Source organism: Moschus berezovskii, chromosome 6, assembly GCF_049115385.1.
Source record: "Moschus berezovskii isolate FMDL1 chromosome 6, NW_MosBer_1.0, whole genome shotgun sequence".
In the NCBI taxonomy this organism is placed as follows: Eukaryota; Metazoa; Chordata; class Mammalia; order Artiodactyla; family Moschidae; genus Moschus; species Moschus berezovskii.
In genome coordinates, this window is record NC_142465.1 from 118,746,119 (window position 1) to 118,768,138 (window position 22,020).

General features: G+C 58.3%; 1 protein-coding gene across 2 annotated transcripts in view; it reads right to left on the reverse strand.

The window, feature by feature from the left end:
• SHISAL1 (shisa like 1) overlaps positions 1-22,020 on the reverse strand; it is a 79,682-nt gene that overhangs the window by 45,114 nt on the left and 12,548 nt on the right. Inside the window, exons 2-3 of one of the 2 annotated variants that reach the window (XM_088837556.1) lie at positions 4,884-4,979; positions 1,114-1,327 (exon numbers count right to left, since the gene is read on the reverse strand). In XM_088837556.1, the coding sequence (XP_088693682.1) occupies positions 1,114-1,327; positions 4,884-4,947 (278 nt within the window). In that variant the 5' untranslated portion in view covers positions 4,948-4,979. Of the gene's footprint in view, positions 1-1,113; positions 1,328-4,883; positions 4,999-22,020 lie in introns of those variants that run through there. The other variant, XM_055396039.2, reaches the window with a different exon arrangement.

Genomic DNA, 22,020 nt, shown 5'->3' on the forward strand with positions numbered 1-22,020 from the left:
GACACGCACAGTTAGTATATTATACTATACAATAAGTTGGCATTTTGCATCAGTGAGGAAAAGACGGACAATTCAATCATTCCTATCGGGATAACTGTCTACCCATTTAGGAAAAATGTAAAGCTAGATTCCTAATAAAAAACAACATGAACTACTTGCATGCAAATTAAAAAAAAAAATCTTACATCCAAATAAATTCCTGACAGAGCAAAGATCTAAAGGCAAGAAAATAAACATACAAGAAATAAAAGGAAACATGAGGGGATTTTTTCATGATCTCAGAGTAGGAAAAGCCTTTCTCAGGATGATATAAACCCCACCAGACATAAAAGACAAAAATATGGGCACAATTTGACTGTATAATAATTAAAAACTAAGCATGAAGAAAAAAGCAGCACAAACTCAAAGACACATTGAGAAAATATTTGAAATGCATCCCATTTCCTTCATATATAAAGAGTTCCTATGATTAAATAAGAAAAAGGCCAAAAATTAAATAGGTAAAGGCAGAGGACATAAACAGCTAGCTCACAATGGCTTTTAAAAATGTGAAATATGCTCATTCATAATAAGATAAATAAGTGGATACTGTTTTGATACCATGTGCCTTTACTTAGCATATTCTCACTGCTTTTCTACCAGCAAACTCCTCCTCTCTGTCTACATTCAGATCCCGTCTATCAGGGCCCTGGTCTCAGGTGTTCTAATCACCTTAGGGAAAGGGGCTACATGGGAATAATTTCTGAGTCAAGAATGCCAACCAATATTTGTTGAACAAATAATGAATGAAAATGAAAAAGGAACTTGGGTCCCATGGGTTCCAGGTCCAAGCCCTGAAAGTCTTCCACAGTCTTGACCTCATTTCACTTTCCCATCAGCCCTGAGAGATAGGTATCGTGCCGTGTGCCCATTTCTCAGATGAGAAGTCTAAAGTCCAGAGGACAGAACAGCCCAGAAAACCTGTCACCTGAAGACTTTCATAAGCTCCTTCCTAGTCCACCCATCCTCACACTGATTACTCCACAGCTGGCTGGGAGGTTGGGGTGTTCTGGCAGCACCCTGGCTGGACTGGGGCCCAGGGCAGCAGGACTGGGGCCCCAGCGTGGTGCTCACTTGTGCGTGTAGCCCTCGGAGCCGGCCGTGAGGTTCGCCTGCATCACCGCCTGGAACTCTGTCTCGTTGCAGCAGTATTTGAAGACCGTGTTGTTATGGTGACAGCAGAGGATGAAGGTTTTGTTGTCCGAGAGCCGGGGGCAGTGGAAGCCGAAGTGGTAGCGGCCTTTGTGGTCCGTGTACGGCTCACAGACCCGGAAATGCGCGGACAAGACTGGAAAACAGAGTCACCAGGCTTGGTGGGGGTCCCTCTCCAGGCCCAGCTGGCCCAAGACACCCGTCAGCCCGTGGGGATCGTGGGCAGAGCCTGGTTGGCCTATTTTAGGGTCTTGCTGCCTCTTCCCTTGCCAGGAGGCCTCTGTGGCCCAGCGTGAGCCTCCCCTCTTCTAGGAAGCCTGCTCCTGACACCTCCTAGGCCCCCCTGGGCTACCATCCTTATACTGAGCCCCCCAGCCCGGGAGCTCCTTGCAGGCAGGGCTGATCTTAGCCTCAGGGGCATCCTCCTTGAGGGTTTTGCATACAGCAGGCATCCAGTTAGGAAACAACGCGAACTGAGCACCTACTATGTGCTTCACTGGGTCTATTGGACTTAACCCACTTGGCCAGCTTAAGAGGCAGGTCTGGGATCCCACTTTACAGAGGCAGAAACCGAGGCTCAGAGGCCTACAGTGACCTGTCTGAGCCAGTTAGAGGTGGTGGAGGGGGAATCCAATCCAGGCCTGCCTGGATCCAAGGCCCAGGACCCTCTCCACTCCTCCGTCACTGGGTGGACTGGGTGGTGGGCTCGCCAACAAATCCAGGCTGGCCTGGGTGGTGAGCGACAGGGGTGCAACCAGGCCCTGCTTGTGGAGAAAGCAGCGTCCCCTTGTGTCTTTCAACTAAATTGACACCCTAGAACCAGAAGTCCCCAAGGGGCTGCCTCAGTGACCCCAGCTCTTATCATAAATAACTCAGTTCCCTAGACCACTGAATTTAAACACAATTTCTACCTCTTCATCTTTTGACACACAAAAGACCATCAAAAACTCCATCAACAATCAGTGACAAAGCTTCCCTGGCCTCGGACCCTCATTCCCCTGACTCAAGGCCAGAGATCGGTGTTCAGCCACTGGTGACACCGCCTAAGCCCAGGACAGTATTTACTAGTCGTGCCGATGGTGATAAACAGGAGTGAAAGCCTGAACAAATGTAACAATGGAAAAAAACCTGGAGCCTGCTGTCTCCAGCTTAATTAGTATCTTCATAAAAGGGACTGCTGTATCTAATTTGTATCGCTCAAAAGGGGCTTCCTAGGCTGAATACATTTCTCCAACCACAAAGGCTCCAGTTCTGCAGAAGCGCCTCAGTTGAAAGCTCTGTCTCTGCTGAGAGGTTATTAGACTCCAGCCCACACAGCTCCCAGCGCCCAGGGCTGGCGAGGGGATCCCAGCTGGGTGGTGCTGGCTGGTGGGTGGGTGGGTCTCATGTACTGGGGCGCCGAGGCTGGCTTGGGTGACCTCGTGAAATCCCGGGCCCTTTCCTCAAAGAACAGCACCCTCCTCTGTGGGAATGGGCAGGACCACTGCAAGAGAAGGGTCCCAGCCTTTCAGGAGTCAGGGGAGTTCTCCAGAATCCCTTCTCAGCCTTGGGAAAAAAAGAAGACCATTTGAAGGACACAGAGGTCACTAAGGAAGCCTTCGGTGAATTCACCCTCGCTTGATCTCGTGCATTCCTGGATACAGAGGAGAAAACTGAGGCTGAGCACGTCGGTCTCGAGGTGCGGTCCCTGACCTGCCACGCGCCACATCCTCATCCCCCAGGGGGCTCGTCACAGACGCAGCACTTCGAGCCCCGCATTCTGAGACAGAAACTCTGGAGTGGGGGCGGGCGGGCACAGTCTGAGTCTTAGCAAGACCTGCAGGGGATGCAAAGACTTGGTTTGGGGCCCACTGGCCTGGAGCAACAACCTACCAGAGGCTGGAGGCGAGGGGCAGAGGCACGAAGTGAACCCTAGCGACTGTTCTAGGCCGTGTTCCGGTCAATGAACAAGCTCTGTCTTCGGGGGAGGGGTCGGCTCACACTCGGTTCACAGGGGCTGAGTGTGTCAGCAACTCCCTGTGGGGGTCGGGAAGACCAGCCGGGGCCCTGAGGCTGGGCTGAGAGGAAGGGGCAGAGCTGGGAAGGGGCCTTTGAGCCGGGCTTTGGAGGGGCCGGAAGTGCCGCCATGGAGGTGGGGAGGGTATGTGGACAAGTCCCCAGAGGCTCTCCCTGGCCACCCTGAAGGGCCGGCGCCACCTGCTTTGACCATCTGCCAGAGACCAGGAGGCCACTGCTGCCTCCTGAGGAAGAATGTGAGGGAGCCCGCGGCACCCTGGGCCCCGAACTGGGACACTGGTCTGACCTCTGGAACGTGCAGGACCACCGGAGCCATCAGGGCCTCTCGAGCCTCCTTGCCCCTGGTGATGGGAGACCAGCGGTGCTCCCAAGGAGCACCTGTGAACAGCACATAGGGCCCGCTTAGAGCAGGAAGGGGGTAAGCAACAGAGTGGACAATAAAGGACCGTGCTTCTGGCCTCAGTCACAGGCATAGCAGGGCCCTGGGGCCCGACGGCAGAGGGGTAGTGGTTAGGAGGCCAGCATATCCCGAGTCACCGGGAAGAGGGGCCCAAGCAGAGAGGGAACACCAAGGGGACAGCCACTCTCTCGGGGACTGGGGTCCCTGAAAGGGGACCATGATTCTCCCTATTTGCAAAGTTCAGGGTCTGCAGGGCCATCACATAACAGCCAGGTGACTGCGTTCTCTGACAGCGTAGCCTCGGACTGGTCTCTTTCCTGGCCTGAGCCTCAGCTTCCTCATCCGTAAATGGGTGAGGAGTCCCTCTCCTCCAGGGACAGGAAGAGCTAACACTCAGGAAAGCCACCACGGGGAAGGAGTTCTATGCACGGTGGCCACTCCCAGACCCCTGGCCTTGGCCTGGCTTGGGCTCTGCCATCCCAGGGGCCCTGCATGGCCTCCTTCTGAGCCACAACGGCCAGCAAAGGGGCAAGGGACCTGAAGCTGCAGGCTGGCATCCACAACCCCGTCAGAGCAAGCCTGCCTGAGAAAGAGAGGCAGAGACAAGGAAAAGAAGGGGAGGGGGAGGGACAGAGGGAGACTCCAAGAAGCACAGAGACACACAGAGCCGGCCGGCGCCTTGCTGAGGGCAGGGCCAGCCCTGATGGCAGAGGCAGGTGCCCCTTCTCCAGGCAGCCAGCTTCACTCTGAAGCAAATGAAGGACGTGGTTTATGTTCATCTTGGTGAAGGGGTGCGTGAGAGCCCTCCTGCTGGGATCAGGGAGGAGCGGGCCTCGGACACTGGTGGGTGCTGGGAGCCAGGGACCTGGCTGATGCTGCCTGTGTTAGAATCCAGCCCCTACACCAGCTGCGCCATCTCAGGCTGGCCAGTTCCCTCTCCAAGCCTCAGTCTCCTCCTCTGCACAATGGGGCGACTACAACATTGCCTGACTTTGACTTGCCAGGCCCAGGAAAGAGCTCACTGCACAAAAGGGCTTCTCCTAGGGCTTGGTGGCAGCCTGCGATACCCCCATAGCGTCCTCGAGAATCTTCCAGCGGAGTTCCCCGACACAGGCACACGTGGGGCCTCGCTGAACGTTAGCTCCTCACGAGGGTGACTTCCGTCAGCAACCATAACTCTGGCTGGGCTAGCAGTGACCCCGGGAAGGAACCGCCTGTCCCTGCCCACCCCCAACCCCGACCAACCACCTCCCGCCAAGCATCCCGGGGGTCCTACCTGCGGAAATCAGCAACGAGAGGACGGCGAGCACGTTCAAGGGCTGCTGGCCACAACTGGTCATCGTTTGGCTTGCATCGATCCGTCGAGCACTGCCTGTAGAAGGAGGGCCGGGAGAGGCCAGCTGCAGGCCGCCCCGCCTGTGGAGCGGACCACTGGCTCTGCTGCCCGCGGCGGGGCCAGCAGGCGCGGGCGGGGACGCGAATGTGCCGGGAACAGAGGCCAGGATGCGGACGGTGGCAATGCCGCCATCCAATTTCCTTTCTGGGATGGATGAGTTCCCCAACCAGTCAGCTGTCACCTTCCTTTCTTTACATGGCAAAACCAGACTTCATCAAGTCTGGCTCAGGTGGTGGAAATAACCAGCAGGCTGAGGGTGGTGGGCACGGGAATGAGAACGGGGGTGAGCGCGGGGACTAGGGGTGAGCTCGTGCACCTGTTGGGGCTGGCAGGACCCAGGTTTCCCTGCCATGTTCTAATGGGGACTTCCCTCCCCGCCCCCACCCCCCCACTGCAAGCATGCATCCAGCCAGCACCTTCCAGCCATTAGGGACCCAGCAACGAGCCAAACACACTCGAGACGGAACGCCATAGAAGCTGCTCTTGTCTCAGCTTGCCTTCTAGCAAGCAGAGCTGACAGGGCACAGACAAATGGATGAGGAGTCCAAAGGCTACGAGCCCCCTGGGGTCACACCCCAAACACCCAAAGCAGAGACTCAGACAGACACGTGTCCACCCACGTCCGCAGCAGCACAGCTCACAGCAGTGAAAGGAAGGGTCAACCTGGGCGCACAGCGACGGGTGATGGGTGAACACCACGCGGCATGTGCCAACCGTGGAACATTCCTCAGCCTTCAGAAGGGAGGAAACGCTGCCACAGGCGACAACATGATGAGCCCCGAGCATGCTACACCCAGTGAAACAAACCAGACTCCAAAAAAGACAAATACTGAGTGGCCCCAGTCATCCGCGGTCCCTAAAGGAGTCGAGTTCACAGAGACAGGAAGTAGGCTGGTGGAGTGGGGGGCTCGGGGAGGCGGAGAGAGTGTTCCTTGGGGACAGAGTTCCTGTTTGGGATGATGACAGAGTTCTGGAGGTGGGTGGTGGGGGTGGAGGAAGTGTTGCAGCCCGAGGGAGCAGCGGGTGCAAAGGCCCTGAGGTGGGAGCATCAGGGAGCCAGGGAAGGATGGGGGAGGGGTGGGTACCTGCAAGCCCCCTAAGGCAGGGCCTTGGCCCTCCGTGGCTACCTTACATCAGGTGGTTGAGGCCCCAGGATAAACCGGAGGGACAGGTTTCCTGACTATCATCACCCCCGCTCCCCAGGGGTCTGAGAGCTCAAGCTGGGGAGGAGGCCCAAGCGTCCCCTGTGTAGTCGGCGTGGACTGCTGGAGCCCCACCGGGGTTGTAGCTACATGTGGCTGGGGATGGATTTGCTGAGCATCTACTATGTGCCAGCTTCTGGGCCAAGCGAGGTCCTGTGCGCCACACTCTGCCCTCACAGCTCTCCCGATCAGGGAGAGCTCAGGGACCCCAGCATGGGTCCGGGGCAGCTCTGAATCCTGAGTGGAGGCAGGAAGCTACTGGGGTGGTGGGGGGTGACTCAGAGGTTGGAAGTGTCGGACCAGGGGAGGGGGTCAGATTCACCACCAAACATGGGGCGCCCCCCGGGCAGATCCCTGCCCCTGCTCTGCAGCCCCTCCCCAGGCAGCTCACTTGCAGCAGGGGCGGCAGGGAGGCACCAGCAAGTCAGGGCAGCTCTGAAGTGTGGTGAGCCAGAATAGGAAAAGAGGGTGGCAGGGCCGTAAGACGCAGCCCGAATGCCTTAACGCAGTGCTCACTCACGGTGACGTCGGTGCCAGCCCCTGCCCCACCCACCCACCCCTCCACCCAGGCCTCTCTGCTCCCCACCACCACGAGCAGCCCTGCCCCCACGGGCTTCCAGTTTCTTAATTGCTCTGAGTCTGGGCCTCCTGCCTGCCTCCCTCAGGGCACTCCTGGGAGGATGAAGGAGATTAAAGCATTTGAAAGTGCTTAGGAAAGGATTTTGTACTGGGGAGACCTACGGATCAACCCTGGAAAAGGTCCTGTGGCGGGCTGGGGAGTGACAGGTCCTGAGCCCCCATTCTGCAGATGGGAAAGCTGAGGGTTCCCTGAGGGCCAAGATTGGCCTCCAGACTCTGGGCTCCTCTGACCCCTGTAGGGTGGGGCCACCCACTTTTTGAGCCAGGGCTGCAATCTGAGAGCTGGTGGGTTCACTGAACAAACGTTAGGGTGGGGGTCCGCCTCCGCCCAGCCCAGCCTCCGTCATGCTGCCCCTACTCCCTACAAAGCCCTGTGTGTATGGAGGGGGGCTGTCACTCACACCTGGGGTGCCCTCCTCTCTTTCCTGTGAGACCAAATCCTGCACCACCTTAGAAGCTGGTCTAATGCCACTTCCTCCAGGAAGCCTGCTTTGATTCCATCAGCTGGAAGCAGCTTGTCCCTCCATTGAGGCTTATACTCCATCTTGTCTCTCATTAATGTGTTAATTCAAGGATTCATTTATGTATTCTCTTGACATCCACTCACTGACCCCCCTACTCTGGGCCAAAGCCTCGGCTGGGTTCTAGGGACTCAGGGCGTGCTGGGTGAGGGCGCCCACCAGCTCTACCTTATGGGACTGGTCCTCACGCCCTGTTCTATCAGATGGTGAAAGTCCCGGGTCAGGGCTTGGCATACCCTGGGTGAGAGCCCCTGCCTGGCTGACTCTGATTCTTGGCTTCTTGGGGGCACTGAAGCAACAGTGGCCTCAGGGCCTGCTGTGGGTGTGAGGTTCCCGCCCAGCACAGGTGTCCCCGCCATGGGGATGCACTATGCCTGCTGCATCCCTTCCCCATCCAGTGGAGCCCTCCTGTGATCTGCTCAGCCCCCTCCCCCATTCATGCCTCCAATACCCCCACATCCCCCCACATGGCCGCCTAAGGATGAGTAAATGGGTGATGGATGCCACGGCCCTGCAGGTGGGACAAGGGTTGGGGTGGGGGCTGCCCCACCTCCCCAGGCCCCCCTGGGCAGCTCAGGGGCCAGCACTGAAGGCTGAATTGTGGTGGAAAGAAAACCCCACAGAGAGTTACTGGGAACTTACATAAAAATTCCATTTGTCATGACCCGAGACAGCAAAGCTCGAAGCCAGCCAGCGTCTCTGCTCTCGGCCAAGCCAGAACAGAGTGGCTTTGGAAACTCCATGGATGCCAGCCCTGTGGGGTTCCCACGAAAGGGCCAGCCCAGAGGTCACACCATTTGCATCACCCACATTCACCTCAGCCCCTCCCCGGAGCCTGCAGAGGGGGACCTGGGTGTGTCACACTGGTGACATTTGGGGGCAGACCCTCCCAGCAGAGGCAGGAGTTGGGACTGAAGGAGTGAGCAGCCCCCCTCCAGCCCCGAAGGGCTGGCCCTGCCTCTGGGGCTGCACCCTGGGGCTGGCTCAGACCAGCTGGCTTCTCCATAGGTGCTGTGTGCTGGCTTTTTGCCATGTTTTCTCAGATGATCCCCGACAGCCCGATCAAGCAGTTATCAAACGCCCATCTGGTAAAGGACACCGAGGCTCAGAGGCGAAGCGACTTGCTTGTGGTCACACAGCCCCCACTGGCTCCATCAGGGAGCAAGTTCAGTCTCCAAGCAGGCAGTCCCTCCAGGCACTTAGGAGTTTCCAGGGCCTCCGAGTCCCCCAACCCCCAGAAGGCACATCTACTACAGACAAATTCAACTTATCATGCGGTTCAGTCACTCAGCCGTGTCCGACTCTTGAGACCCCATGGACTGTAGACCGCCAGGCTCCTCTGTCACAGGACTTCCCAGGCAAGAATACTGGAGTGGGTTGCCATTTCCTTCTCCAGGGGATCTTCTGGACCCAGGGATCGACCCGGGTCTCCTGCACTGCAGGCGGATTCTTTACTGACTGAGCTATGAGAGAAGCCCTAATTGATCGTCCCGGGCTCTATTCCTGTGAGAACCAGTAAACTGCCCACCGTGGGAGCTGGTGGCCGACGGAAAAAGCTCGCATCGCGGGGAGAACGTTCTGGGTGAGCAGGACTCCCAGAGCGGATGGCCTCCAGAAGCACGCGTCAGGCACGCCTCTCCGCGTCCGCCCCTTGGGTCAGCCGGGGACTGCTGTTCCCAGATCCGAGGAGTATTTTTAAACACTGAACTTGGCAAGGCCTGAGTGGAGAGGAAGGAGGGTATGTGAAGAGAAACAGAGCCAGCGAAGACGAATTAAACCCCACCGGCAACAACAACAGATCAGTTTTTGAGTCAGCCAGGCCAGGCAGGGCTGGGGACGGGGGCAGTGGTGGGGAAGAGCGCTGGGCCTTGGGTGCTGGGCAGGGGGCCGCTGCCCCAGACCCCCGCTCCCCAGGACCCCGCACGCCTGGCGGCCACTGACCCAACACCTAGAGTTTCCTCATGCTCTCCCAGCTTCTCCCAGACCCCTGCTCAGCCTACCATGAGCTCCCCTAGGTGTGGCCAAGAGCATCAGTTCTTGCCTGGCAAGGGCAGGGGGCAAGGGTCAAGGGCAGGGGGCATCAAAGGGCGGGCCTTGAACTTGGGCCACACTGCCTGGCTCCACCTTCTGTAATCACTCCCTGTGTGTCCTGGGACAAGTCTCCTTGGCCGTAAAAGGAGGATAAAAATAGTGGCTAATTCACAGAGTCCTTGGGGTGATTGAATGAAGTGATGCATCTGAGGGCTTGGAAATGGGGCTTGGAGCTCAAAAGTGTCCGTGGGGAGCACCGCTCCTCGCCGGCCGCCAGCTGCCTCTGCCCCAGCCTTGCCCAACAGGCCAGGTCCTGCAGGCCCAGAGCCAGATTCCTGAAGTGCCCATCCGACCACCCGCCCACCTCCTCAGGTTCAAGTCTATGCCCCAGCAGCCTGGAACCAGCTTTCAAGGTTCAGCGGGGGCGCCCATCTCTCAGTGAAGCTTCCCTCCGTCTAATTCTCTCACTCCCCTGGGTGGGCTCCAGAGGCTGGCGCGGTTGACAGCACGCTGCCCGCTCGGTTTGTGCCCTGACTTGAGAGCAAACGGGTTGGAGAAACACAAGTGGCAGGCGGGGGGCGTGGAGAACCCAGACCCCCTGCCGAGGGGGCGCCTGGCCTCTTCACACCCGGCCACCTGAGCCCTGTATTATTTCACAGCATCGAGGACGAAGAACGGCCCGTGACGAGTTACGCTCCCGTCACCCAAACACGTCCCACCTTGACCCATCCCTGTAGGGCTGCAGCTCTGCGGGGCGAGGACAGGTCCCGTGCACCAGGCACAGGTGGCAGAGCACAGAAGTCAGGCCCTCTGCTCAGACTGGCCCTTCCCTGGGCGTCCCTTCCCCCAACTCTGATGTCCACATCGGACCTACCTACAAGGCCCGGCTCAAATGCCACCTGGTCCAGGAAGCTGGTGAGGCGGCTCACCCTCTCGACCCCTACTGTCCAGGGAACAGGTCCTCTTTTGCACGCCCATCAGTGAACAGGCCTCTGCTAGGGGCCAAAGCCAGGGCTGGGTGGCATTGGGGTTCAGCCACAGGCAAGAAGGACCAGGTCTGGCTCCCACGGGACGACAAGGGGACTGTGGGGGACAGTCAGGAAGCAAGTGATCCCACGATGAGCCAGTAACTAAGCCTGGTGTTCTTCTTCTTATTAGCAGCAGTATGAGCTCTGTGAATTAATAATGAAACAAGGGCAGAGCCCTCTGGGGCCTCACGAATAGTCCTGCAGGCGGAACAGGTGCCCACAAGATGGGTATCAGAGCTAAGCCTGGAGACAGCGGCCGGGCATCCGCCCTGGGCCGGGAGGCGAGGACTCTGATGAGCTCATCTACTTCTTGACACCCTGAGGGCTGTTCCCCTGCCCTCCCAGGGGTGTGGATGGAGGGCCTGCCAGGGCAGAGCCAGGATTCAAAGCCCGCACTCTGCTCCTGTTCCCGGTCCCCATGGGCAGGTGGGTGTGTCACGCTCGAGGCAGCACACGTGTGCACACACGTGTCTGCAACTGCACACATAGGCACAGGCGTGCACCCCTCCCCGCCACGACCCCCACACACCAGGGACCGGTGCACATGGCATCAGCGGTGAGCTTACCCCCCAGGCAGTCCTCAAGCACCCAGGCCCTTCCATAATCCTGAGTCTGTGAACCTTTGTGTTAAGGACAACGCCCACTTCGAGGTTATGAAATCTCAGTCCAAACGTGAAGTCCAGGAATAGACGCCAGTGTGAAACAAGATCAGAGGATGTCCTCCTGACCCTGGGGGCCTGTGGAGAGTGGGCGGGAACCCAGGAAGCTGGCCAGACACGGGCCAGACAGCGACACACTCGCAGGCAGCCGGACTCCAGGCTGCATGGCCAGCAGTCACGGCCACGGCCTGTGGCAGGTGCCCTTCCCCATCTTCTCAACCTCACGCCGGCCCTGAGGGCCACGTTGCACCCACCTCGATGGCCTGCACCCTCTCTGTGAATCAATCAAGCACATGGGGCCTCCCGGCACCCCTGTGCCTGAAACCCACCCTCCCCTCAAAGCCAGAGAGCTGCCTTTCAAAATGCAAATCCAATCACATCAACCCTGATTAAAACCTTCCAAGGGGGCACTTCCCTGGGGGTCTAGTGGTTAAGGCTTCGCCTTCCCTGGTGGCTCAGCTGGTAAAGAATCCATCTGCAATGCGGGAGACTTGGGTTCAGTCCCTGGGTTGGGAAGATCTCTTGGAGAAAGTGGGAAAGGCTACCCACTCCAGTATTCTGGCCCAGAGAATTCCATGATCTGTATAGTCCATGGGGTCGCAGAAAGTCGGACGTGACTGAGCAACTTTCACTCACTCCCAACGCAGGGGCAGGGGTTTGATCCCTGGTCAGGGAACTAGATCCCACGTGCATAAACTAAGACCCAGCGCAGCTGAGTAAAACACACACACACACAACACAAAAAGCCTCCAAGTGCCTCCCACAGCACTGGGGTGAAGGCCAGATTCCTGCCAAGGTCCTCACCCCTCCCTGGCCAGGAGGCCCACCCTCCAGCCACACTGGCCACCCTGCAGCCCCTTCACCATGACCCCCACCCCATCCTGTGCCCACCCCTCACCTGGCAGATTCAGATGAATCCCCCAGAGCCTGTGTCTTCCAAATGGTGTCCCCCCGACACAGGCACGAGGTCGGGAACCCTGCTGTGTGCCTGTCCATCACAGCCTGTTCACCTCTCCTTTGCATACAGATGGTGGTTTATAGTTGCATGCTGGGTACAGTGGCTCTGTCTGAGCTAGGCCTGCCTGCTCCCCTAGACTGCAGACTAGAAACTGGATAAGGGCTGGGACCCAGGACCAGCGGCATAATTTGCAGGGCCCAATGCAAAATGAAAAATGCAAAGAATGGTCTTCGTTCAAGAATCACCAAGCATTTCTAGACAGCCAAGGCAGAGCATTAAACCAAGTGTGGCCCCTCTGAGCACAGGCTGCACACTCTGAAGCTGGTCCGGCTGACACCGCTTGGTTTTGTCACGATGTAGCGGCACCCACTCCAGTGCTCTTGCCTGGAAAAGCCCGTGGACGGAGGAGCCTGGAAGGCTGCAGTCCATGGGGTCGCTGAGGGTCAGACACGACTGAGCGACTTCACTTTCACTTTTCACTTTCTTGCATTGGAGAAGAAAATGGCAACCCACTCCAGTGTTCTTGCCTGGAGAATTCTAGGGACGGGGTAGCCTGGTGGGCTGCTGTCTATGGGTCGCACAGAGTCGGACACGACTGAAGTGACTTAGCAGCAGCAGCAGCGTAGAGTCTGGCACACGGCAGTGTTAGTTGCTCAGTCGTGTCCGACTCTTTGTGACCCCATTGGCTGTAGCCCGCCAGGATCCTCTGTCCATGGGATTCTCCAGGCAAGAACACTGGCGTGGGTTGCCATCCCCTTTTCCAGAGAATCTTCCTGACCCAGGGTTCTGACCCAGGGTTCAAACCCAGGTCTCCTGCACTGCAGGCAGATGGAAAGGACCAGAATTGCTAGCAGGGCACCCAGCACATCTAGTAAATTAGCAAATGCTCCATTAATGGCACACAAGTAAGCCCTTTATAAACACTTGTTGGACTGGTTAAATGAATGCAGATATTAGCATTTCCAGTTTTCAAATAAATTGAGCTCAGAGAGCCTAAGTGGTTTGCTTAGAACTGGAGGGTGGCAGGGCTAGGTTTCCAACTCAGGTTTGTCTGACCCCAAGCAGGGGCTCACAGTGGGTGCCGGGAGAGACGGCACAGGTTTTGGAGTTGGTCTCCCCTGACCTAGAATCTGAGTCCTGCCGCTAAGACGGGAACCACGGCCCTGCCCTGTGCTGGGGTACTGAGAAAGACGGAAAGGACCAGAAGTGCTAGCAGGCACCCGGCACATCTAGTAAGCTAGCAAATGCTCCGTAAACGGCTCTTATCTGGTGTTCCTACTGCGGTTTCTAAAGCTGATGGGTTAGGTACCTGAGCGGGTGCTGTTGCCCTCGAGCGAAGGGAAGGGTGTGTGAGTTCTTCAAGAGTAGTGTCCTTACTTAGCATTGACTTCCTTCCAGCTTCCCAGGTGGCGCAGTGATAAAGAATCCATCTGCCAACGCAGGAGACGCAGGTCCAATCCCTGAATCGGGAAGATCCCCTGGAGGAGGAAATGGCAAGCCACTCCAAGGTACTTCTTGCTGGAAAATCCCACAGACAGAGGTGCCTGGCAGGCTAACGGTCCATGTGGTCTCAAAGAGCCAGACACGACTGAGCAACTGATCACGCGTGCGTGACTTCCACCTTGTTTGCTTGTTAATTGCTTCCCTGTGGGGCACAAGCTCCTTGGCGGGGGGCCTTCTGTGCCTCTTTACCCCCCACAGCGGATGCTTTGCACAGTATACAGTAGGTGCTAAATAAATGTTTGCTGCCCAAAGAGCAGGAACTCTGTCAACACTCATGGACCTGAATGCCAGGTTGGCTTTATTACAAAGGGCACATTCCCATGGGAACAAGTGAGATGCACTCTGGGCCCTGAGCATGACTCTCGCTGAGACAGGAGGGCAACTTTCACTGCCGACACCAGGAGTGACCTAGGGGGTCAGCCCTTGGTGGACACTGCGCACCCAAGCCAAGAACCAGAGTCTCAGGGAGCCCAGGTGGGACAGCGCAGAGTCCTGGATCTACATCCCCTGACCCCACCCACCGCCCCCATATCAGGCAAGCTTGATAGGGCTTGCTCTACATGGCCAGTGGAGGGTCAACTCAGGAGGGTAGCGGTGGGCTCTGCAAGGTGCCCTGTGGGGTGTTGGCATGGGCGTGACCATGGGACTGTGTGAAGGTCACCAGCAACTTGGAAACCACCTGCTCGCCAAGTCCCTCCCTCAAGAGAACATTCTAGTTGATTCCCGGAAGGGCATCCTCCCCACCCCCACCAACCCGGCTCTGGGTTCAAGCTCTAAACCTGGCTAATTTCCGTCCACCCTTCTTGGGCTTTCACCAGGTCTTCCATGCAGGTCCCTTCCCTGAATGTTTGAGGGGGGCACTGCTGCTCTCCCATTTCACAGGTGGGGAAACCGAGGCCCAGGGAGGGGAGTGATCCACCCGAGGGAATGCAGTTGAGGCTGGGCTGGAAACTTGAGTCCCACTCGAGGCCTGGATGCTCTGCTCCCTGCTTGGGGCCATGGCCAAAGGCACGTTGCTCCCCCGGCTAAGGGGAGGGCTTAGCTGAGAGCTCAGGAAGCCCTCTGCCTCTATCTGTTCTCTCGAGTTATTTGGCTACACCATGGAGATAAAACAACCAACCCCTGGAAATCCCAGCAGTATTTTTTTTCCCCAGTGGAGAAACACAAAAATATCACATGAAGAATGAATCACTTAAAAGTGTCAGGCCAGGGAGAGGAAAGACAGACCTGCAGACTGTCAGAGGGTGCCCTGATTTCTCTCCCCAATCTGGGGGCCCCTTTCCAGCTCCCTCTGTGGGAGGGGGCTCTGGTCCCAGGGACCTTTCTTCACCAGAGAACAGAAGTCAAAGCCCAGCCTCAGTTTCTCGTCTATAAGTGGGGATAACATGCCCCCCTTGAAGGGCTGTTGGGAGAAGCCATGGAGGTGATGGAGGCATCCATCCATTCATTTACCCACCTCCCAGCAAGTGCGATGCCAGGCAGCACTGGGCTGGGGACCACAGACACGGTGGTGGGCTGAACAGACCCGTCCCGTCCCCCATGGAGCCAACCAAATTCCCATGTGCAGGGACTCGGGGCCCCTGAGCACAGAGGCGGGCCCTGACCTGGTCTGGGTCAAGGGTTTCTCCAAGGAACACAAGATCAGTGAGGTCAGCAGGCTCATCCGGACCAGGTGAGGTGGGCCTGGGGAGAGAGCACGCCAGCAGGGAGCCGGGCATGTGCAAAGGCCAAGGGGTGGGACCAAGCTCAGGGAGGGGGCGGCTGCAGTGGAAGCAGGAGGCAGGGCCCTGTGAGCATTCCTGGCACATAGTAGGTGTGATGGGCTCCTGGCACACAGTAGGTGTGATGGGCTTCTGCGGGGCCCGCCCCCAAGGGTCATAAACCGGAGGTTTGGCCCTTCCAGGTGGGGAAGGGGCAGGGAGCAGAGACTGGACCTGACGGGTGAGGGGAGGCAGGCAGGGGCTGGCCCACGCTCACATGGAAGGGGGGTGCCAACCATGGCCCTGGGGTCTGCCTACCCCGTCCTCTGCCGGCCATGCCAGGCTGGCCAGCCGGGCGCATGCACAGGAAGACACCGTCAGGGGAGCTGGGTGTGAAGGACAGATGAGAAAGGGCACCAGGTCGCCAGGGCCGGGCCCCAAAGGCATCCAGCTTTGGGGAGGAGCTTGAAGGGGGGCTGGGGCTGGGGGAGGGGGCTGGAGCTGCCCTAGGTTGCAGCCTCATGCTTCTTCCCCCACTCTGAATTCCCTCCCATCCTGCTTCATCACTGGTCCACAAAGTATGAGCAAGTCTGAGCATTTGACCCTCTATTCACACCCTGCTGGGCTAAGCTCTTGACACGGAGACACCAAAGCACAGAGATGGTCTGCAACTTGCCTGAGGTCACACAGCCTGCAAGCAGAGGACCCGGAACTTGAGCTGGTGGTCCGGGACCAGCTTCTGTGCACCCCACGTGGAGAGCCCAGCCTCTCTGCTCAGAGCCTGCCCTGCCCCAACCTGCCCCACACAGCCTTCGCTGGGGCCCCTCACGTCCTTCTGGGACTGAGAGTCACTCCATGGCCTGGCCCGGCTCTTCCCCCAGGTGAGGCGCTTGTCCAGGGCGGAGAGCCTGGCCCCTGGCCGGGCTTAGCAGGGTTTGCCCCGAAGGAAGTCGTACCTGTGCACGGCGTGGATCTGGGAACACCCAGGAACCCTGACCCTCACAGCCCTGGCCTTCTGGACTCCCAGCACGATCAAGCCTACACCCCAATAGATGAGAGCAACTCGGTCGGGCCTTGTTCAGGCCAAGGAGCATGGCTGCCAGCCTGTGTGGATAGGAGATTGGATGGTCCTTCTGGGGTGGGAGGAGGCTGGGCAGCTGGAGAGAGCTTTGGCCCTACATCAGTGGCAGGGGCCCAGCTCAGGCCTGGGACTAGGGGCGCAGCCTGGAGACTGTCCCTGGGGCCAGTCTCAGGTCTCTCCGCCTTTCTGTCTTCACAACACCCCACAAAGAGTCCCATTTTACAGGTGAGCAAACTGAGGCTGGTCCTCATGAGGTCTCACGGCTCGGAAGCAGCTGAGCTGGGACTGCAGAAGTGCTAACATATCACACGATGAGAGAGACTGCCCAGGTCTTGGCCAGATGCTGGCCCGTGATGTCACTTCTGGAGGCTGTCCTCCACGCTGGGCACTGCCCTGGTGAGATGCACTGGTGGATGCATTCAGCCCTCTGCGCTCCGGGAAAGGAACCCCAGACACGCAGAGCCCGTGGAGGGGGGCATGTCCACCTGACTCCACAGCTGAGCTGGCTTCCCAGCTACCCCCTTCCACACAGCACCCCCAGCACATCCGCAGCTGGCACCGGGAGCCCTGTCTGCCAGGGAGAGCTGCCTGCACCGGCTGCTGTTGGAAACACATCACGTGACCCTCTGGACAAAGTCAAAGGGCCCGTGGGCCTCTACAGCCAGGTCTCCCCTGCTCTGGGCACTGTCTCCACACCCGCAGCACTTTGTGTCTTGTCCCACTGCCCCGTCTGTAGCTGGCATTTCTGTCGTGACCGGTGACACAGTGACCTTTAAAGCCAGGCCATAACGGAGGCCGGTTCCCTCTCCCTCCCTCCCATCGCGGGACCCTGCCTGTCCTGAGCGGGGCCAGAGATAAACCTTTCTTGTCCGCTGAAGTCACAAGTGCTCTGCTTACGGCAGACAGAGCGCCGGGTCCAGACGGGCCCGGGTGCCCCTCCTCTAGTCACCATCCAGGTGGACAGTGGCAGCCCAGGGTGACTGGTACTGTGAGGATGAAGACAGGGGGCTGCGGGAGCCCAGGAGAAGTGCCTGAGCCAGCCCAGCGGGATGGGGGTGGGTGTTAATTTAATCCTCGTGATCAGGAGGTGGTGAGTCTACCCTCAGTTTATAGATGAGGAAACCGAGGCACAGAGAGTTTAAGTAACTCCCCCTGGGCCGCCCAGCTAGCTGGCGTGAAGCTGAGACTCACACCAGAGCATCCGGCAGTGGGGACAGGTGAGAGGAGGCAGAGAGACTGAGGCACGCGGGAGAGAGGGTCCCTTCAGGGCAATAAACTCAGGACAGGGCTGGGGGCGGCAGTCACCCCGGGAACACAGCTTCCCCTGCCTCTGGTGTGAGGTGCAGCACAGCAGCGGAGAACCAGAAGGAAGGGATCCGACCTTGGGCTCTGCCGCTGCTCGGCTGTGTGACCCTGGGCCGGTGCCTCAACCTCTCTCAGCTGCGCTGCCTCGGCCAGATGCTGGGCACATACGTCATCGTATGAAAGTACGGCGGCATCATGGCATTTACCGCGGTGACGACCCCACACAGCAGGAACTCCTTCATTCCTCTAAAAGAGGCTGCAATCACAGCACACGCCGGTCTGCCTGGAGGGCTGGCAGGGGTCCCTGGAGGGAGTAGGACCCCACAGCAAGCTCGGAACAGCCTCCTACACATGGCGGGTCCCCGGAGACCCTGTGATGAGCAGTACTAATGCCCCCACCCCGGGCTCAGCAAAGGCCCTGCTGGCCGGGGGCGCGAGGTGCGAGAACCTTCTCGGCCGCCCTGTGTATGGGGTGGAAACACTGGAGACAGCCCAGCTGGAGGGACGGGAGAAGGATTGCAGGATGTCCAAACACCGAACGCCCTGCAGCCGCTCAAACAAACGTCACAGGGCGTTCTAGCAACCCTGGGCCGAGGGAGGAACTTCCGTCCCCAGGTCACACCCTGCACGGTCCGAAAGGACTATGAAAAATGTGCTTTTGAAGAACGCCTACAGCTGTGACAGGGGCACAGAGAGGAGTGGGGGTGATGGGGGTGGCCCCAGGGGACGTGGGGCTCCTGTTCCGGCTGTCACACTGGCTGGCAGGGTCAAGGATGTTTATCCCTGCTGCCGGGATGTTCCGATTCCCATAAGGATCTGTCTGTGTGAATCCCGCCTCCTCCCAGGGGAGTCCCAGACACTCTGCCCCTTCAGGAATTTCCTGGTCATGAATCTGGGTAACTCAGCCTCCTCGTCCGTAAACTGGGGACACTGGTCATGACCAATCCTCCTGTGCTCAGCGATGTGCCCCCAAACCAGGTGGGTCCATGTGATGTAGCCCTGCCTCCTCGGACAAATCGCCCGGCCTCTGTAAGTGGATGTCCTGCGTCTCCCCACACCTCCCAAGTCATGCGAAGGTGACGGGTGAAGAGGGTGCTGGCTGTGAGGCACCCTCGACCGTCCACAGAGTGACAACAGGTGACTTGGGGGGTGGCAGCAGGGTCTCTGCCCTGGCGGGGAGATGACACCAATCAGACATTGGGAAACTGATGCAGGCATCGGGGGAAGGGGAGGCAGCTGAGCCCCCACGAGAAGCCCCTGATGCCCTGATTTCCTGCAAGCACGCTCCCCAACTCAAGGAAGACTGACATTCTCACCAATGGCAGACCCCAGTGTAGAGGTCAGATAGGGAACTGACCAGCCAGGTGAGCCAGCTGGGGGCCTGGGGTACCCTGGGGCCTGGGGTACACTGGGGTATGCTGTATCTGGGGAGAGGTGTCTGTGTCAAGGGCATAGCAGGTGGTGGGGAAGAGCCAGTTCGTCAGCTCAGGACCGTGCAGAAGCCGGGGACCCCTCGGACCCTTGGTTTCGTCTTCTGTCTAATGAGGATGGTGTTCAGAGTGGGATGAGGTGGATGGAAACTGCCATGAGGTACCCTGGAGGTGGCTGGACCAGTACGGCCTGGAGTGTGGGCCTGGGAACTGGTTAGAAATGCTGGCTGCGGGCCCCCTGGGACCTGTTGGACTAGGACCAGGGTGGGGACAAGGAATTTGCATTTTACCAGCTTTCCGAGGGATTCTGACATGCACTCAGGTATGAGAACCTCTGGGCTAGGTCAGAGGAGAGGAAATTTTTCTGTGAAGGGCCAGACAGTAGATATTAAGGGCTCTGTGGGTCAGGAGGTCTCATCACAATGACTCAACGCTGCCATCAGAACAAGAAAGCACCCCTAGAAAATATGGGCTGCATGGTGGAGGCTGTGTGCCAGTAAAACTTTATTAACAAAACGGGCAGCCCAGCTTTGCACCCCCGCATCGGAGCCTCAGTACCCAAAGCACAGTCCACAGCCCAGCATGGCATCTTCTCCCGGGAGCTGGCAGGGCCCCACAGCTACATCCCGGACTGTCCACACACGGGGAGAAGGAGGCACATTCCCCAGGCAGCTACAGGCCCCGCGGGTTCCTTCTGAGCCTGATAAGGGGGGCTGGGAGGTGGAGGGCTGGCTGGGAGAGGGGCTGCTGGGAGAGTCTAACAAACCACGGCACCAACACGGCTAATTGGAAGCAGCTGCCGTTGCAACCAGAGACTTGTCAGCTGTGATTAAGCGAAGTTGCCTTCAGGCCAATCAACTTCAAAATTATGCAAATAGGGCCGCAGCAGCGACCACAGGGGTGGTGCGGAGCTGGCTCCCCCACCCAGCCTGGCCTGGAAGGGCCCCCCATCCACGCATCTCCCCTGAAGTGGCTCCACTTCTGGGGGTTAACGAGCCTCCCACCCAGACTCTCTGTAAATTGGCACCAAAGCTGCTGAGTGGAGCCGGAGGTGAACCTGCAGCCAGCCTCCCAGAGCCAGGCCAGGCCCAGACCCCTCTCTCGAAAGCTTGGCTGCCCCCACTGGCCTGGGAGGCCACCAGGTCACCAGCCTGGCCGGCCACACTGGCCCTCAGTGAGCCAGGCAGGGTCTCCCCTGGGAGGCTGCACACCAGGAGGGCTCTCTGTGTGACAATGGCTGCTACTGCTGCTGCTAAGTCACTTCAGTCGTGTCCGACTCTGTGGACCCCATAGACGGAAGCCCACCAGGCTCCCCCGTCCCTGGGATTCTAAGCGGAGATAAAAGAGGACGCTTCCAAAGGTGGCAGGAGGTGGCTTTAGGCCACCCTCCCTATGGCTTGCTAACACTTGCTCACCCTTAGCAGCTCTCCTGGGCCCTGACCTGGACTGAGAGTGGCCTCCTGCTCATCTCCTCTCCTGGGACCCCCGGCACCCCACATGTGCTGTACCCCAAACTTAACTCCTCAGCCATCCCATGCCCAGAACAAGCGATCCGTCACCAGACTGGGGTGGGGGCCAGAAGGGAGGGAAGACCCGCTCAGGCACGCCCCTTTAGGTGCGTTCCCTGAGTCCCCATCCTGGTCTCAGAGGGTGGCAGCATCACGTGTCTTAGCAGATGGGAGGGGAGGCCAGCTCTCAGGCCCGAGGTCATCGTGTCCGGGTGCTGGCAGGCATCTGGGTAGCGGCTGGCTTCTGGAATCAGACCAGACCCTCTGAGCCATTCCAGTGGCATTTATCTCTTCCTGTCTGCTCTCATACCTTTCCAGCCTGGGGGCACCTCCCCAGCAAAGCCAGGGTCAGCCAGCATGTTTAAACCTGTCCTCCCCCAACTGGTGACCCATTCTGAGTTTGCACTCTGGAAACAAAAGAATCCATAATAAATGTGTCTGCAGGTGTTCAGAGTGGCCAGAGCCCCCCGACATCCCCCAGGTGGGCTCTGACCCCGGGGCCTTGACACCAAAGATGCTTAAGAAGGACCTGGGGAGCAAGGGGCGGAGCACAGACCCTGGCTGAATGGAAGACCCCACGCTCAGGCTGACAGTGACCTGACCCCCCAGGGGAGGTCCCTGCTCCACTGGGCAGAGCCTGGGGTCAGGATGAGCCTTTCTCCCAGGGGTCCTCCAGGGGTTGAACACGACTCCTGGGCCCATCATGGCAGGCTTCCTCCCTTTCAAAACTGAGCATTGCTTACAATGCAGAAAAAAAATTGCAAAATTTTACAGCATACGTTGCCATCTAGGTAAACAGTGTTATGGAGGTCTAATTAGTGCACCGCGGTGGGGAAAACACTGGCTCCGAAATTTCTGGGGAATGGAGAGGTAACATCAAAAAGCATTGATGAGAGAGCCGTCGACAGGAAACCAGATCAGAACTGGGGCGTGAGGACGGGACTTCCTGGGGAGGCGGGTGCTGGGCCCATGCCTGGCAGAGAGCAGCCAGGGAGAGACTGGAGAGGTGGGGTTGGTGGGGGGACACGGCTACCCTATGACCCTGGACACATCCCTTTGCCTCTCTCGGCCTCTCCCCATAAAATGGGGTGTTAACCCCCAGCCTCACATGGGCAGATAAGATTACACGAGACAGAATATGTGAAACCCACCCGAGCTGAGAGCTCAGGACGTGGGTGCGGACAGAACCCAAACATGAGTTAAACTGTGTCTCATGACTGGCCTTCCACACGTGGAAACGAGAGAAGAGACGATTCTCGAGGACTTACTGTGTGTTGTCTGGCCCGCATGATGGACATCTGACAAAGATCGTCTCCTTTTAATGTTTTGTTTTTTTTTTAAGGGTACTTCTACTCACAGTCTGCAGATGAGAAAACTAAGACTCCGAAGTGTCTTGTCACCTGCCCAAGATCACACAGCAGCTGAGCTTCTGGGACTTGGGTCCAAGCTGGT